Below are 15,945 nucleotides of genomic sequence, written 5' to 3' on the forward strand. Positions count from 1 at the left end.
ATGTGTCCTGCCAAGTTCTCCTAAAGAGGAGAGAGGACAGTCCTGCTAGCCTGCCCCGTGCAGGCGAGTTGTGGGCCCTGAAAACCCAGCAGCCCCGGCCGGCGAAGAGTCGTGGGTGCAGAGCAATCAGACACACACACGTGATGTGATGTCCACCCCCTGGAAGCCCCAGAATCACACATCAGTTGCAACAGAGACCTGGAAAGGTGGCCTCCAGCCTCTGATCGTGTCCTGTAGAACGTGCTCATCCAGCGAATCCGCTCCTCCACCAGGAGCACCAGCCCCGTGAGGGCCACTAGGAACAGGAAACAATAGAAGCACTAGGAGCGAAGCAGGACAGATGCTGTCCCCCACACCTGGGAGCCCAGGTGTTTAGTTCAGATTAAGACTTTCTGAGACCTTAGAACAGCCACCCTGGTCCCCTTTAAGGATGCTTGTCCTTTGGCCTGGAAGCAAATGCCGGGAGGAAGTGTGGAGGTGCCGGGCGGAGAGCAGCACTTGGGCAATGGGGCAGCGAGGGACAGCGTGGTTCCTATTATTGAGTGCCTGCTGTATGCCAGGCTCTAAGTGACTGCCTCCTGTCCACTCATGTCACCCTGACATCCCTGACACCCCATGAAGCAGGTGCTATGTCGTCTCCTTTAAAGGGAGGCCCCTGGATCTGGGGAGATGAAGTCACCCATCCCAGGCTGGTGGGGAGACCAGCCCCACACCCCCGCTGCCTGGACCCAAAGCTGTGGAAAACCACCTGCCGTGTGGCCCAAGTGGGAGCATTGTGTTCAGGGTGGGGGCCCCATGGAGCCCCAGTGGGGGCAGCAGGCTGGAGCCAGGGGGGTTGCCTTATGGGCGGCAGCGACCCCCACACGGTGTCTTTTTCCTCTTCTTGGAGTGGGTCTCCTGGGTAAGATCGGGGCAGGGTGGTTCCCGGGGAGACTGGCTCAGGTGGATGGACAGGCAGGTCCCTGCAGGTCTGGGATACGGAGGAGCCTCAAGACCCGTCCTGCAGGTTCCTGGTGTTTTGCCCACAGAACCCAGACAGCAGCAGGGTGCTGTGTCAGGTCCCTGGGAAGCGGAGCCACCCTTGACTTGGCCCTGTGCACCTCCCCCGCACACTCAGCCACACACATTCACATGCGCGCGTGCACACACACACACACACACACACACACACACACACACACACACACACTTATGGCTACTTAGTGTGCGGGTTCCCTGCCCTGAGGGCCTCAAGACTCACCCAGCCAGCCTGGAAGGGGTCACCTTCCTGTCCCAGCCTCCTCCGTCACCCTTTCTCCTGCAGGACCGGGGTTGGGAGAAGTTGAGTGTCCCTGGGAGACAGAGGTGGGGGGCAGGAGCGGATTAGGCCCAGGAGGGCAGGCTCGCTGGGCCACCTGCCAGAGTCTCCTCTGCCTCCCCCTTCCCTCTGCTCCAGGCTCTCCTTCCTCTGCAGACCGAGCACCCTGGAGGGCAGCAGGCACAGCCATCCTGCACCCCTGCGAGGACCACGGCCTCCCTACTGGGTCTGCAGACCCTCCTCCCTCCCCCTGTGCCTGAGGGCTGCCCAGGGAGTGGCAGCCCCCAGTCTCCTTATCCTTAGCCCCCAGCCTCCCAGGTGGCCATCCTTACCCCTTACCCCTTGTCCCCTTTCCCACAGGCCTTGAGAGCAAGGTCCTCTTCCAGTGAATACTTCTAGGAGTGTTGGTTCAAACCAAATGCAAACATGAGGACTGCATAGTTAAAGCTATGATTTTTTCCAGTAGTCATGTATGACTGTGAGAGTTGGACCATAAAGAAGGCTAAGCACCAAAGAATTGATATTTTTGAACTGTGGTGTTGGAGAAGACTCTTGAGAATCCCTTTGACTACAAGGAGATCAAACCAGTCAATCATAAAAGAAATCAACCCTGAATATTCATTGGAAGGACTGATGCTGAAGCTGATGTTCCAATACTTTGGCCACCTGGTGTGAAGAGCTGGACTCATTGGAAAAGACTGTGATGCTGGGAAAGATTGAAGGCAGGAGGAGAAGGGGATGACAGAGGATGGGATGGTTGGATGGCATCACCCACTCAGTGGATATGAGTTTGATCAAACTCCAGGAGATAGTGAGGGACAAGAAAGCCTGGTGTGCTGCAGTCCATGGGACTGCAAAGTCATACATGACTGAGTGACTGAACAACAACAACTAAACACAAGGTGGTTATGGAATAATAGCATCTTCCATTGATCAAAGAAGCTTTGAGCTTTGATCCTAAGAGGCCTGATCAGATATGGGGACTTATTATCCTATCTTATAGCTGAAGATACAGACATACAAATTAAGTCCCCAAATCAAGGATGGAATTAGAACCCAGAGTGCAAGTCTCCTGACAGTATCTGCAAAGCTCTCCACGTACAGTGCAGAATCAGCGATAAGAGTAGATGAGATGAGAAGAAAAGGAAATTTAAAGCATAGATTTATATCTTCAAATATTCCTTAAAAATAAGCAAGGGAGCTGGGCTGGTCCCAGTAATCAGCATCCCCACCCTCCCCACCTGGCTTATGAAGCTGGTCTCCCAGGAGAATCCACACCCTCCATCCAAGACAGTTGTCAGTTTCATTGAGAAATTGATTGCTCATTATGTATTGGCCTCTGCACTCTTCTGCTCCGAGATGAGACAGTGATCGTCTTCATGATGTCTGTGTGCGCTCAGTCATTGTTCAGCTCTTTGCAATCCCATGGACCGTAGCCCGCCAGGCTCCCCTGATCATGGGATTCTCCAGGCAAGAATATTGGAATGGGTTGCCATTTCTCCTCCAGCGGATCTTCCTGACCCAGGGACTGAACCCTGGTCTCTTGTGTCTTCTGCCTTGGCAGGCAGGTTCTTTACTACTGAGTCACCAGGAAACCCTTCATGTGAGGAGTTGGGCAACCAGAAGGTTTCCCCGTCTCTTTCTACATCTGGGTCCCCTGGACTCAGGGTGGCCGGGGGTGGATGTGCAGAGCCAAGAGGTGGAGAGGTGTTTGCCCGGCTGCCTTCTAGGGAAGGACAGAATGCTGTCTGATGGGCTTAACCAGAAGGAGTGGAACTTACTAATTTCTCAGGAGGACAGAAGCAGTCTGCTCCTCCCCTGGAGGCATAGCTGGGGCAAGTCAGGGGATTTATAGGGATCACGAGGGGATTTGCTTGAGGAAGTCATCATGGGGGCCCCAGGGCAAATGTCCTTTTACAGCCTTGGATCTCAGGGCTAAGGACTTGGGTATGGTCCCCAGGGCCTGAGCTCTTGGTCTAAACTCTGCTTCAGAGCAGTAGGCAGAGATGAAACAGATAAGACCATACAACCTGGGACTTTGTCTGCTTAGGGCTGACTTAGTAAACCCATAAGGCAGACCAACAGCTTCAGCCACCCCCTTCTACATTCCTCCCACCCCTGGCATCTTTGGGAGCTGCCCGATCCAGCTCAGCGCTCTCAGGCAGGAGTCCTCTGGAGTTATAAGTGAAGGGTCCCTGCCTTCCTGGGGTCTCTGTAGAGAACCCGGGACTTGGGACAGAATCAGAGAAGCTAGAGGGGAGCTAGAGGAGAGGACCTTGCAGGATACTGGAGGCTTCCTCTCACCTCTGAAATCACACTTCCGAACATTCACTTCATGAATGAATCTCAGCAGTACTTATGGCAGGCTTTGCCCGCCCCAGCTCCCCCTTTCTCTAAGCCAAAGACAGGCAGCCACGTCCCCACCTGAGGACCTGCCAGCCACCGTGGGCTGGAGAATGATGATGCCTGCAGTGGATCCTGGGAAATTCCCACTCAGCTCTACCACCACAGCCCACCCTGCAAGATGGGGGCTGGACAGCCCTAGAGAGAATAGGAATGCTGGCCGCAGCCCTCCCAGTCCTCAGGGCTGCGGGAGGCTCCCCTCCCCTCCCCATGCCGGTTTCTAAATTTGGAGACGTTGTCTTGAGCCCCCCATCTTGAGCTTGGCTGGACTGTGAGCATGCCATGGGCACTGTGCTCTGCCATTGGGGTGGGCGAGGCCCGGCCAAGTTGGTTCTATGCAGCCTCTCCTGGGGCGGGCCCGCCTCTCCAGTTCCTGCATTTCTCGTCTGTCTGCAGTCTGCTGTCCCTCCCTGGGAGGAGGATCTTGCCCCAGGACATGGAGTGGGTGGGGAGTGTCCTCCTCCCTTTGCTGGGATGCACAGAAAAGGAGGGGGCTCCCAGCAGTGGCAAGGCTGCCGCCTGAGCTGTGTTCTCAGACACACACAGACTTGGTCCCGAGCTGGTCCCAGCTCTGACGTGAGCCCCTCAGGTGGGTTGGCAGCCAGCTGGCAAGCTCTGTAGCAGGTGCGAGCGACATGGCCGAAAAGCTGTCCGAAGAGCAGGTGGCGGAGTTCAAGGAGGCCTTCGACAGGTTCGACAAGGACAAGGATGGCACCATCAGTGTGCAGGAGCTGGGCGCCGTGATGCAGGAGCTGGGAGAGAAGCTGTCAGAGGATGAGCTGACGGCGCTCATCTCCCAGGTGGATATGGACGGCAACGGCCTCATCAGCTTCCAGGAGTTCCTAGAGGCCATGGCCGCAGGGCTTCAGACTTCGGCCACAGAGGAGTGCCTGCGGGAAATCTTCCGTGCCTTCGACCAGGATGACGATGGCTACATTACTGTGGATGAGCTCAGGCAGGCCACGTCCCAGCTGGAGGAGCAGCTATCTCAGGACGAGCTGGAAGCCATGATCCGGGAGGTGGACGTGGACCAAGATGGCCGGGTGAACTACGAGGAGTTTATGGGCATCCTCACCCAGAAGTGAGGCCCCTCAGCCCCTGCCCGCTCCGCTGCCCCCTGCCTCTGCCCGACTCTGGTCCCACTGCCCGGTCGGGCCCTGCTTCCCTGTGGGGACAGTCGGTGGTGGGCGGGAGGGGCTTCCCCGTGGCCTGGGGTCTGATCTGCCCGGCCAGACGGAGAGTGCTTGAGAGGCAGAGGTGCTCCCTACCTCGCAGAGCTGTCGTGAGGAGACCCAAAGCGATGCGCTGGTTGGAATAAAGGGATGTGAGCTCCAAGGTGTATGACTGTGCTTGAATAGGTGTAGAGGGGGGCTGGGAAGGGTGGGTGGTGGGTGGGGTCATTTAAGGGCCCCATCGGGGGCACATGGGGTTCTCTTGAGCCTCTCCCCATTCCACTCAGCTCTAGTGGGGAACCCTAGGACTCCAGGAGCCCCCCCTTTGATGCCCGTGGTTGAGGAGGGTGGGGGGAGTGCTATGGGTGGGATGGGGCAGACGGGACTCAAGTGTTTACCTGAGCTCCGGTCAGAACCTGGGGCCAGAGTCCGGACCAGGACTGGGACACGCCTGCCCCACTGGTGATGTTTATCACCCTTTGCACGTAGCCAGCTGTTCTCCAGGCCCCTGCTGAAAGAAAACTCATGTGTGTGTGTGTATGTCCTGCATTTGAGATATGGGGACTTCTAGAGCCAAGTTGGAATCCCTGGAGGACCAGCCCTGCCTTACCTGAAGGAGGGCAGGACAGTCAAGAAGTGGGAAGGATCACAGATGCCATGATTGGGTAATGGGAGGGGGTCACACTTGAGGGGTGGGAGATGTTTTCCATCAGATCCTAGAAAGACATGACTCAGGGAGGAAGGTGCCCCTAAACCCTTTGGCTGCAGCCTTTCAGGGCCTCTTTGGGGTTGGGGCTCTGAAGCAGCTCCCTGGGTGTGCGTGCGCCCACGGAGGAGCTGGGGAGAGGCCAGAAGAGGGGGTCAGACCCCCTTCCACCCCCTGATGTCAAGCTGAGGTGCCATCAGAACTTGGGTTTTTGCAGTGTTGCCATGTGGTTTCTAAAAGCCATCCTGGCCGGAGCCAAGGCAGAGGTTCTCGGTGCAGGGCAGGGACAGAGTCTGCTTACCTGGGGGGTTATTGCAAAACACCTGCCCTGCCCTTTACCCTCCCCTGTTCCTGTTGAGGGCGAATGACAGAGCAATGTACCCGTGCAGAGGGGGTAAGGCTAGACCACCCGGGTGTGCTCCAGCACCAATGAAGTGTTTCCAGTTGAGGATATTTTCAGTGGGTCACTGGGGCCCCATGACATCGCACCCGCTGCATGGTCCATCTTAGCCCTGTCTTTGGGGTCTCCCTGCAGTCCCCTGCTCAGGACTGGGCTAGAGAGGGGAGGAAGACAGAGAAGAGAGGCAGGAGCTCTGGTCCCTGAGTGTTCCCAGGGCAGGAGCAGGTGTGGCATCTGGTGGAGATAAGAGGGAGATGAGGAAGGGGGGGGATCTCAGGGGTGGGGCGTCCAGGATCGGGGTGGACCCCCCCCCCAGAAAGTCCCCATCCTCTTAGGGACACAGGTCACAGAGGTGAGTTTCTAAATGAGAGATTCCTAAATGCCAAGCTGGTCCAGGGCGAAAGGCTCCAGGCTCTGCGTGGAAACAAGGGAAATAAAGATGTTTTGGATGAACTTGATGTATTCAGTTTTTGAAGTTCTGAGAATATGCTCTTTCTATAGTTCAAATGTCCTTTCTTTAATGAAATGACTCCGATGGCAGATGGAATTTTTTTTCCCCCTTTCATGTACTTCCTTTGAAACATGGGGAATCCCATGTTAATTTTGACATCTTACTGTCCTCTGAGGTCCCAACCTCTGAGAAGAACAGCTCCAGCCTGTGGCACATAAAACTGATCTTCTTCCCTTAAAAAAAAAAGAAAAAAATGATTCTTCTGACTTTGAAGAAGTATGAGGCTTACACCTGGGAAGAGCAGACTCCAGGACTGCGGGGGAAGAGGGGAGGAGGGGAGGAGGAGAAGGGTGGGGAGGAGGAGGAGGTGAGGAAAGAGGAGGAGGGAACCCAGAAGCGCTTGGTTCCCTAGGCTGGCTGGTGCTAGGATGCTAACGTGTGTGTTTAGTCACTTCAGTTGTGTCTGACTCTGTCACCCCATGGACTGTAGCCCGCCCAGTCTCCTCTGTCCAGGGGATTCTCCAGGCAAGAATACTGGAGTGGGTTGCCACGCCCTCCTCCAGGGGATCTTCCCAACCCAGGGATTGAACCCAGGTCTCCTGCATCTTCTGTGTTGGCAGGCAGATTCTTAACCACTGATTCACCAGGCAAGCCCAGGATGCTAATACATAGATGCTATTTTACTCTCCATATCCGTGTGTGTAAAGATGTTATACTGAGAATAATGTAAGCAGTTCGTGGATGGTTAGAGCTTGCAGAGGGAAAGAGAGAGATGAAGCCACCAGCAGCCTCTGGCTGGTGTGAGAACTTTGAGGCTCATCCCTGCTGAGCTGTTGCTGAAAAGGGCTTGCTGGGGCCACAAGGCAGGAAGAAAGCTGCAGCAGTTTCTCTTCATCTGTTGCCCTGGGAACAGAGAAGGAATCGTGAGTCTGGGAGAGGAAGTGACTTGTTTCAGGGCTCTGATGAGAGAAGGACCTGGAGGGACCTCAGGGCTCCACCGGCACAGTTGATTTCCATGAAGATTCCTGGCAGCCCTCCCCCTGGGGAAAGTAGCCCTGGGGAGGGGTCTGCGGGGTGGGCTGATGGGGACCGAGTCTGGACCAGCCTCTCGAAGCTGTGGGCCTGCATTTGAGTGCTTTTCTCCTTCCACCTGACACTGCAGGGGGCACAGAAACGGCTTCACATCGGCTCCAGGGGGCCTGAATGACCTTGGAGTGGGGACCCCAGGTTACCCACTCCCCTCAGAAGCATCCCCACCCAGTGTAGGCCCCAGGGGAACTGCAGAGCCAGGTGGAAGGTCCTGATTCTAGGTCACAGCAGGAAACCTGGGCCTCTAAAATCCATTTCTCTGAAAGTCCACTTGCTAAGACTAGTTCTGCAAACTGTCAACTTGCTGTTCACCCCCAATTTACCAAACAATTATCTCTAAGGCCACTAAGGATTACAGAGATTCACATCGGATAAGATGCTCTGAGCAGTTTCTGAATATTTCTCTGAAGTTTTTTTTGTTCAGTTGGATATTTTAGTTTTTAGTTTGTGGCTTGGAAATTGGTTTTGTGGCTGTCAGTGCACGTCAACATTGAACCATAACCTGACAGAGATGAACGGTCTCTGGGTCTTTCTTTCTTTTTTTTTTAACGTATTGGGGAAGAGAACTGATTCCTTTCAAGATGAAGTAGCTAAACCCTTGGCCTTAAGAATTGTAGATGGATGGGGTGGGTTTCTCTCAAATAGATTTTCAAAACAGACTGCTGTTTCAATACTCCTTTCAATTTACAGAATTGTTAACTGCCTCCATCAAAGAGATATTTTGTGTATGTTTTAAGTATTTGATAATTGCTCATGTCTGAAATGTGACTCACACACAAAACTGACATTTGGCTGACCAGAACTAAACTGACACATCTATGGGAACTGGCTGGGGTGAAACCACTTTGGTGAAAACAAAACTAATTTCAACTAAAGCAAAAATTCCCCCAAATCCTTCAAGGTAAAAATTTTAATGAATTATGCTTGTTGTTGTTGTTCAGTCACTAAGTCCTGTCTGTGAAGGACAGGGGAGCCTGGTGTGCTGCAGCCCACGGGGGTCACAAAGAGTGGGACACACAACTAAAGCAAAAATTCCCCCAAATTCTTCGAAGTATTAATTTTAATGAATTATGCTTTTTGTTGTTGTGTCTGCTAAGTTGTGTCTGTGAAGGACAGGGGAGCCTGGTGTGCTGCAGTCCATGGGGTCACAGAGTCGGACACAACTGAGCAACTGAACAACAACAACAGGGTCTGTAGAGACACAGGGAGGTTTGTTACGGGAACCGGCTCATGCATTATGGAGGCAAAGCCCCAAGACCTGCTCCCTGAGGGTGGAGGCCCAGGAGAGTTGAGTCCAAAGCTGAAGACTGGGCTGATGTCAGCCTGAAGGCTCAAACCAGGAGACCCCTGTCCAAGGGCGAGAGAAGGCAGAGGTCTTGGCTCAAAGCAGGGAGTGAACTCACCCTTCCCCTGCCTTTTCGTTCTGCTTGGATCCTCAATGGATTGAGCGATGCCCCCTGTCGCCTGCTGGCACTGGGGAGGGAAATCTGCTGAACCAGGTCAAATTCCCATCACTGCTGTACACACCCCTTCCACCTGCACCCAGAAACATGGCTCCTCCAGCTCTTGGGGCATCTCTTAGCCCCACCAAGATGACACACAGAATTAACATCACTTGGGGGAGGAGGGAAGTAGGAGATTCCAGGGCAGGTAACTGGCAGGACAGAGACGATCTGGACGTCAGGCCATTGGTTCCAGCTGATAAGACTTCAGATCGATGCTCCTCTCTTCCCCCGCAAAATCAGGAAGAGCAGGTTCTCAACAGATTGAGCTGTGCTCCAGGTCCTCAGGAACAATCTAGATTAATTATCCAGCCCCATTTGCTCTGTCACTTCGCCCAGGTTCTGAGCTTTGGGGTCATGTACACGGCTCCCTCACCCAGATTCTGCTAGGTGGTCACAGTCCAGAGGGCGCAGCCCCGCATCTGAGAAGCCAGGGCCTGCCTTCTCCCTCCTGGCATCGCCCAGCACAGATGACCTCATCTGCTCCTCCCATGGTCCGCTCCACGTTACCACAACCTGGGAAAGGGCCCGTGCCTCTGCAAGCTCCTTCTTGCTCACTTGCATCTGTTTGCTATCTCTGGCACTTGGGTCTCTTTCCCACCTAGATGGCCCCACCCCAGGGCACGGCAGGAACTTTCCACGTCATCCCTGCCGGTTCAGCCTGAACCTGCCTTTGCTATAAGCCATGATTCCTTTTAAGTTTTTTTTTTAATTTAAACTTTTTATTTTGTATTGGAGAATAGCCAGTTAACAATGTTGTGATAGTTTCAGGTGAACAGAGAAGGGACTCAGCCATACATATACATGTACCCATTCTCCCCCAAACTCCTCTCCCATCCAGGCTGCCACGTAACACTGAGCAGAGTTCCCTGTGCTCTACAGCAGGTCCTTGCTGGTTATCCATCTTAAATATAGCAGAGTCTTCTATAAGCTGTGATTCTGAGTGCTGGCTGCCAATTAAAGTACCTGGAGAGCTTCAGAAAAGGTCACTTGTGCCCCCCACAATGTTCTGAACCCACAGTTGGTCTGGGGTCCCTGGTTGGCCCTCTGTTTCATGCTCCCAAATGCTTGGTGGCCAAGGAGAGAAGGCGAGAAGAGAATGAAGCACTTATCTGCCCCTAAGGCCATGATTCTGCCTGGTGCCCCCGGCCCGGGCCTCCTCCACCCCACTGGGCAGGGGGCAGTGTGCTGGGAGAATTGGGGCAGTGAGCACGGCCCAGGCTGGAGGCCGGGGTCGCCCAAGTCAAGTCTGAGTCACTTTGGGAGCCGATGGTGCTCTCCTGGGCGACTCGCAGCCCCCACACCTGCTTTGCCTCCCAGAGCCAAGCCTGGAGCTCCTGTCTTTCTGCCTGGCTGACCTGGGACCCAGATGGAAGTCATATCTGGGGAGGGGGTTGCAGTTGCTCTCGGCAAACTGAGTTTCCCTGCATCCAGAGCCGTGGGTACCCACATGGGTGCCAATGATGCTCACTCATTCCTTCCAGAGCGTTTCCTTGAGCCGCACACCTGCCATGGGTCTGAGGATGGGCAGTGATGGAGCCGTCCCGAGTGTGCAAACAGGAGCCAGTTCTCCCCTAGAGAGCCGGGCTCTTGCTGAAGCTCAGATTCCTTTCTTCCCTCATCTTCCCATTCTTCCCTCCCTTCAACATATTTCCAGGCAGAGTGCTGTTCCAGCCCTGGTGACGCAAGAGAGTGCCCACTTTGAAAGCTCCCTGTGCTGGGGGACAAACCCAGGAACAGATGAGAGCTGGAAGGTGGGGGCTGCCCACTGGAGCACTGCCCCCCAGCCCAGAGATGGGGACTCATCCTGCCGGGGGCAGAGATGGCTGGACAGGACGTTTCAGTGGGTCTCTCAGCTTTGGGGGCTTCAAAGACCACATGGGTGGTGGGCATTGTGAGTGTCCAGCAGTTGCTCACAAATGTGTCGAGGCCCCCAAACTCCTGAGGGTGGAGTCAGTGAGATTCTCCCACTGCCCGGGCATGCGTCCGAGCGGCCGCCCATCCCTGACCACATGTGGAAAACAGATGATGCAGCATTTGTGGTTTGTTTGGTGAGAACACCATTTGGGGAATAACAGGGGTCCTGAGGGGAGAAGAGTTGGGAAGCGTTGATGTGAGGTTCTCCAAGACCCTCTACTGCAAGCCCAGCAGGGGAGGGAGGGGGAGGGTCCCAGGCCCTGGGGGTGAGAGCCAGGGGTCGGGAGGGACTCAGGTTCTGACCTGAGCCTTGCTCGCTCTGCCTGCTGCTTGTAAGGATGATGGGCCAGTCGTCCTGAGTCCACCTGGTCTCGGAGAAGCCTGGGAAAGGGCACAGTGGAGACCCTGCTCGAGTCTGGGGGGTCTTCACTCATCCCCTGCCCCCTGAGGCTGAGCCCCGTCTGCCCCAGCAGCGGAGTTGGGCGTCAGGTGATCCTTGATGTGAGGACTCAGCCCTGTAGCCAGGGCCCAGCTGCCCTCTGGGGCGGTGGCCCAGTTGATGATGGGGGTCATGGTCCTTGAGGGGAAAGGAGCCTGGATGAGGTGCCCGGTCACCAAGAGAAGAGCCCAGGGAAGACCGTGGATTGGTGGGTGGGCTGGGGGTACCAGGATCTCCCCCCAGATGCCCAGGCTCACTTTACCAGCAGCCTTGGGAGGAGTGAAGCTGACCTTGGTGCTGACCTCAAGTTAGGTCTTGGCCCTGGTTTTCCTGTTTGCAAAATGGAGGTGGCAACACTTTTCCCCTGAGGGCTCTATCAAGTGGTACACAGGGTGCAAACCACCTCGGACCTGATAGAACAGGCACAGAGGCGGCTGCATGAGGCCGGATGGTGTGTGTGTCTTGTCACAGGCTCCCAGGTCCCTGTGGGTCCCTGGGCCCAGGATGATGGGCTTGTTTTATTCCTGCAGCTCTGGGTGGAGCCTGAGAGGTCCACGGGGCTCTGCTTCCTCCTCTGGGTTTTCCACGCGGCAGGGAATTTCCTGGCAGGAACCGCTGCGGTATATCTATCAGGGCCAGTGGGCAAGGATGTTGGAAACACAGCCATTATCGCTCCCCAGACAATGCTGGTGTCTTGCTCTGTGGGTTGGTGCTGGTGAAAAAAGAAAAAAATAGACTTTTTCAGCACATATCTTCAGACCAGAGGATTGTACTTACATGGACGTTATGATTTTTATGGGGGAAAGAGAGGGGAGAAAGAAACAAAAATAATTAAACCAGTAGATCTGTTTTGTTTTTTTTAAATTTTTTGGCTGCTCCACGTTCAGGATCTTAGCTCCCCAACCAGGGATTGAACCAGTGCCCCCTGCAGTGGAAGCACGGAGTCTTAACCCCTGAACATCCAGGGGAGTCCTAAACTGGTAGATCTGAAAGGAAGTCCACTGCTGACCAAAGTTTGGGCCTGATGGTGCCCGAGGTGGTGTGAGGACTTAACCTGGCAGAGGTAGCCGAGGAGAGAGCTGGCTTACCTCTCCGAGGGGGAGTGTCCCGGGCAGGACTTACTGTGGTGTTTTGTTTTCAGGACACTGATTGTTACTGTTTCCTTCTATTTATAGTGAGGAAAGCTGGTTTTCTACTTATAATCATGGCCTTAAAAATACATTTACTGAGTGCAGAATGTGTGGAGTAAAGAACAGCAGGTAGCAAATGGTACAAAAAAAAAAACAACAGAGAATTGTGATGGTGGTTCTAAATGACCCAGCCTCTGGAGATATCCATGAGCCCAAGCCTTTCATTGTACTGAAGACTGGCGGAGGCCACAGGAGGGGTGGGCTTGACCAGAGGCCCAGGAGGGAAAGATGGGACATGAGTGCCTTGGAGAACGAGACTGGGGGTAGAAGCAGTGATGATGTAGGAGAAAAGGTCAGAAACTCCCCCAGCGGGAGGGCTGAGGCGGGGGCGGGAACAGCTGAGGGCAGAGGACCCCGGACCTCGGCCCCCCGCAGGGGCAGCTCTCTCGCCCTGGGGAGGGCCCCAGTAGGGTCACCTCCTGCCCCATTCTCAAGCCCAGGGGGAGCTCAGGACTCAAGCCAGAGGCCAAGATCTGGCCGCAGCCACGGGGGGACCCTTTAAAAACACAGCTTCCAAAACTTCTGATTCTTTTCAAAGTTTTTCAAAAATTTTGGAGGTCTCAAAACTTCTGTTTTTTCTCATCCGCACGAGCACCGGGGACCACTTTCTGCCTCTTGACCTGTAGGTTTCCACCCAACCCCGAGGACAAGTCTGTCCTCCGCTGTAACGTCGAGAGATTGAGTAAGAGCCGGCTGTTCGAGGTCAGCTTGTGGGGCTGTTCCAGTGGGACACAGAATTCAAGGGCAGAGGGCGGCAGGCCTCAGGCCACAGTCCTTGTTTGTGACCTACTCCCCTGTTCGCTGCCCTGGGAGACTGGCCTTGGTTTCTCTCCTCGAGGTTTACTTTTTGCTCCCTCTGCTTTGGTCCAAGCCCCAGGACATGAAAAGGGAGAACAATTGCACCTGAACTCTACCTCCCCAAAGGTGAGGGGCTCGGGGTATTCACAGGGTAAGGACGCGGCGTGGTCTGAGGCATGGGGAGAGGGGAAAGGTGATGGGAAATCAAAGGTGAGTTTCACTGTTGTTCTGAGCAGGCCTTGACTAAGCTGTGGGCTTTTCCACAGGACGCTTGTTCAGCAGATGGAGGAGTTAGCAGTTTCTGAAGGTGGCCTTTTGGGCCCCCCATGTCTCAAAGGTCATCAGACGGACACTCGTGCTTGCCCAGTGGGAGGTTTGGTGGTCCAAACCAGTCTTAACTGGCTGGAGCCTGAACCAGACATGACTGACTCCAATTCTTAGAAAACAACTCGGGCAAACATCTTATTGTTTGTGCTCGGTGACGTGTGGAGGACACGCAAACCTTTTGTGGCGGCAGTGAAAGCAAGCTTGATAAATGAGGACAGGTACAGGTGTAATGGATTTAACGATTTCCTTTGGTTTCAACACCTTGATAAACATGAGTGCGTGCGTGCTAATTCTCTTCAGGTGTGTCTGACTGCGACTCCGTGGACTGTAGCCCTCCAGGCTCCTCTGTCCATGGGATTCTCCAGGCAAGAATACTGGAGTGGGTGGCCATGCCCTCCTCCAGGGGGTCTTCCCAACCCAGGGAGTGAATCTGCACCTATTACATCTCCAGCACTGGCAGGCAGGTTCTTTACCACCAGCGCCACCTGGGAAGCCCTGATTTCAGTTTCTCCAGGAGAAAAGTAGCTAGTAGTTCTGGCCCAGTGTCTTTGATGAGGTTGCCAGTGGCTGGGATGTCCTTGGTGGTCCAGTGGCTAAGATGCCACGCTCCCAGTGCAAGAGGGCCTAGGGTTCGATCCCCAGTCAGGGAACTAGATCCCACGTGCCGAAACTAAGACCCAGTGCAGCAAAATAAATAAAAATTTAAAAAGGCGGTGGCTGAGCCTACAGCATCTGAAGGCTTGGCTTGGGGCTCAAGGTTTCCTCCCCTGCTCGGTGGCTCCCTCACGCTGTGGGCAAGCTGATGCTGGCTGTGGGCGCCAGGACTCAGTTCCTCTGCCTGGGGGCCTGTCCACAGGCCAGTATGAGTGTCCTTACTTCCTGGTGTCTGGTTCCCTCCAGGACCGAGCAAAGCAGAAGCGGCTTCAGAGTCACCAGCTGTCACCTCCATCTTATTCTGTTGGTCACGCAGGCCAGTGCCGAGGCACTCCAGGAGGGGGTGGGGGAAGGTCTGAACTCCAGGATGGCGGCTCATGGCAGGCCTGGCTGCCACAGGGCCGTCAGAGCACTGAGGGTCTGCGTGGACCAGCTTCCGTCTGATACCGTGACTCTCGCTAGGGCTGAGTCAAGATATCGTGGTCTTTCTGGTTCATCCAGCAGATACGTCTGAGCACTTTTTCTGTGTCAGAAGTGGTGGGTAGGATGCAAAGGACAGTAACCTTACAGACCAGTAGAGAAGGTGATGCTGACGGTGGGAAGTGCTCAGTGTCATGGGAGGGGGGAGCAGCAACAAATCCCTGGGGGAACCAGAGGGGGGATGGGTCAATGGGGCCTCTGAGACGCAGCCTGGAACAGGTGAGGCTGGGTCTGAGGGATTGAAACCAAGGATTAGTCAAACCTATCGCACCTGCCTTTACTCATCAAGGTGGTTTTAATTGTTGCTGCAGACGTCTGGCTCGTCCTCCAGGCTGCAAGGCGCCTAAGCAATAAGACGCTTGCTCCGGTTGTTTTCCAGAAAGCTGGAGTCAGCTGTGTCTAGTTCAGCTGAGCAAGAGTCAGCGGGGTCTAGTTTGAGCTGAGCTGGTTGAGACTGGCTGGGACCACTGACCTTTCAACTGAGTGTGCGAACATGCAGAGGCCTGTTGCTGAGCTATGCCTGCGCAGAGCGATGATTGTGACACCCTTTTCCATCACCTTTCCCCACGGTCCCATGTCTCAGACGACCTGCTTCTTCAGTCTTCATCCCATAAACACACAAGCCCCTTGCCTGAGGGGAACCGGATTTGAGGTTTGTTTTCCCACCTCCTTACTTGGTGGCCTTGCTGATGGACCCTCTCTTTGCCGCAGACCTTGGTGTCTCAGTGTTTTGGGTTGCTGTGCACCCAGGTAAAGAGGAGCCTGATTCAGGATGGGTAGGAAGGAGAGGGAAAGAGGGGGAAGGGGAATGTGTGGAAGTGGAGGGAGGAGAAGGAGGGAAGAGGGGGAATGGAGAGGGAGGGGGAGAAGGAGGGGAGGAGGAAGGAGGGGGAGGGGAAAGGGAGGATGGAGGGGGAAAGGGGAAGGGAGGGGGAAGGGAGAAGGGGGAGGAGGGGGAGGGGGAGGGGGAAAAGGGGGAGCGGGAAAATGTGGAAGTGGAGGGGGAGGACAAGGAGTGAAGAGGGGGATGGGAAGGGGGAAAGAGGGAGGGAGAAGCACCCTCCCAGGTTGGGGAGCCGGCCTGGCTGCTCAGGGTAGGGGGCTCAGGGTGTGGGGCATT

At 54.9% G+C, this 15,945-nt stretch overlaps 1 protein-coding gene across 1 annotated transcript; it reads left to right on the forward strand.

Annotated features, from left to right (window-relative positions):
* Positions 1-921: 921 nt before the first annotated feature.
* On the forward strand, positions 922-5,035 carry LOC145533408 (uncharacterized). Its single transcript, XM_081560674.1, has one exon. It carries the CDS (start codon positions 4,336-4,338, stop codon positions 4,783-4,785), a length of 450 nt encoding a protein of 149 aa, XP_081416800.1. The 5' UTR covers positions 922-4,335; the 3' UTR covers positions 4,786-5,035.
* The last annotated feature ends 10,910 nt before the right edge of the window (positions 5,036-15,945 follow it).

The sequence above is a fragment of the Giraffa tippelskirchi genome, chromosome 13 (assembly GCF_054371585.1).
Source record: "Giraffa tippelskirchi isolate mGirTip1 chromosome 13, T2T-mGirTip1v1.2.pri, whole genome shotgun sequence".
Taxonomy (NCBI): Eukaryota; Metazoa; Chordata; class Mammalia; order Artiodactyla; family Giraffidae; genus Giraffa; species Giraffa tippelskirchi.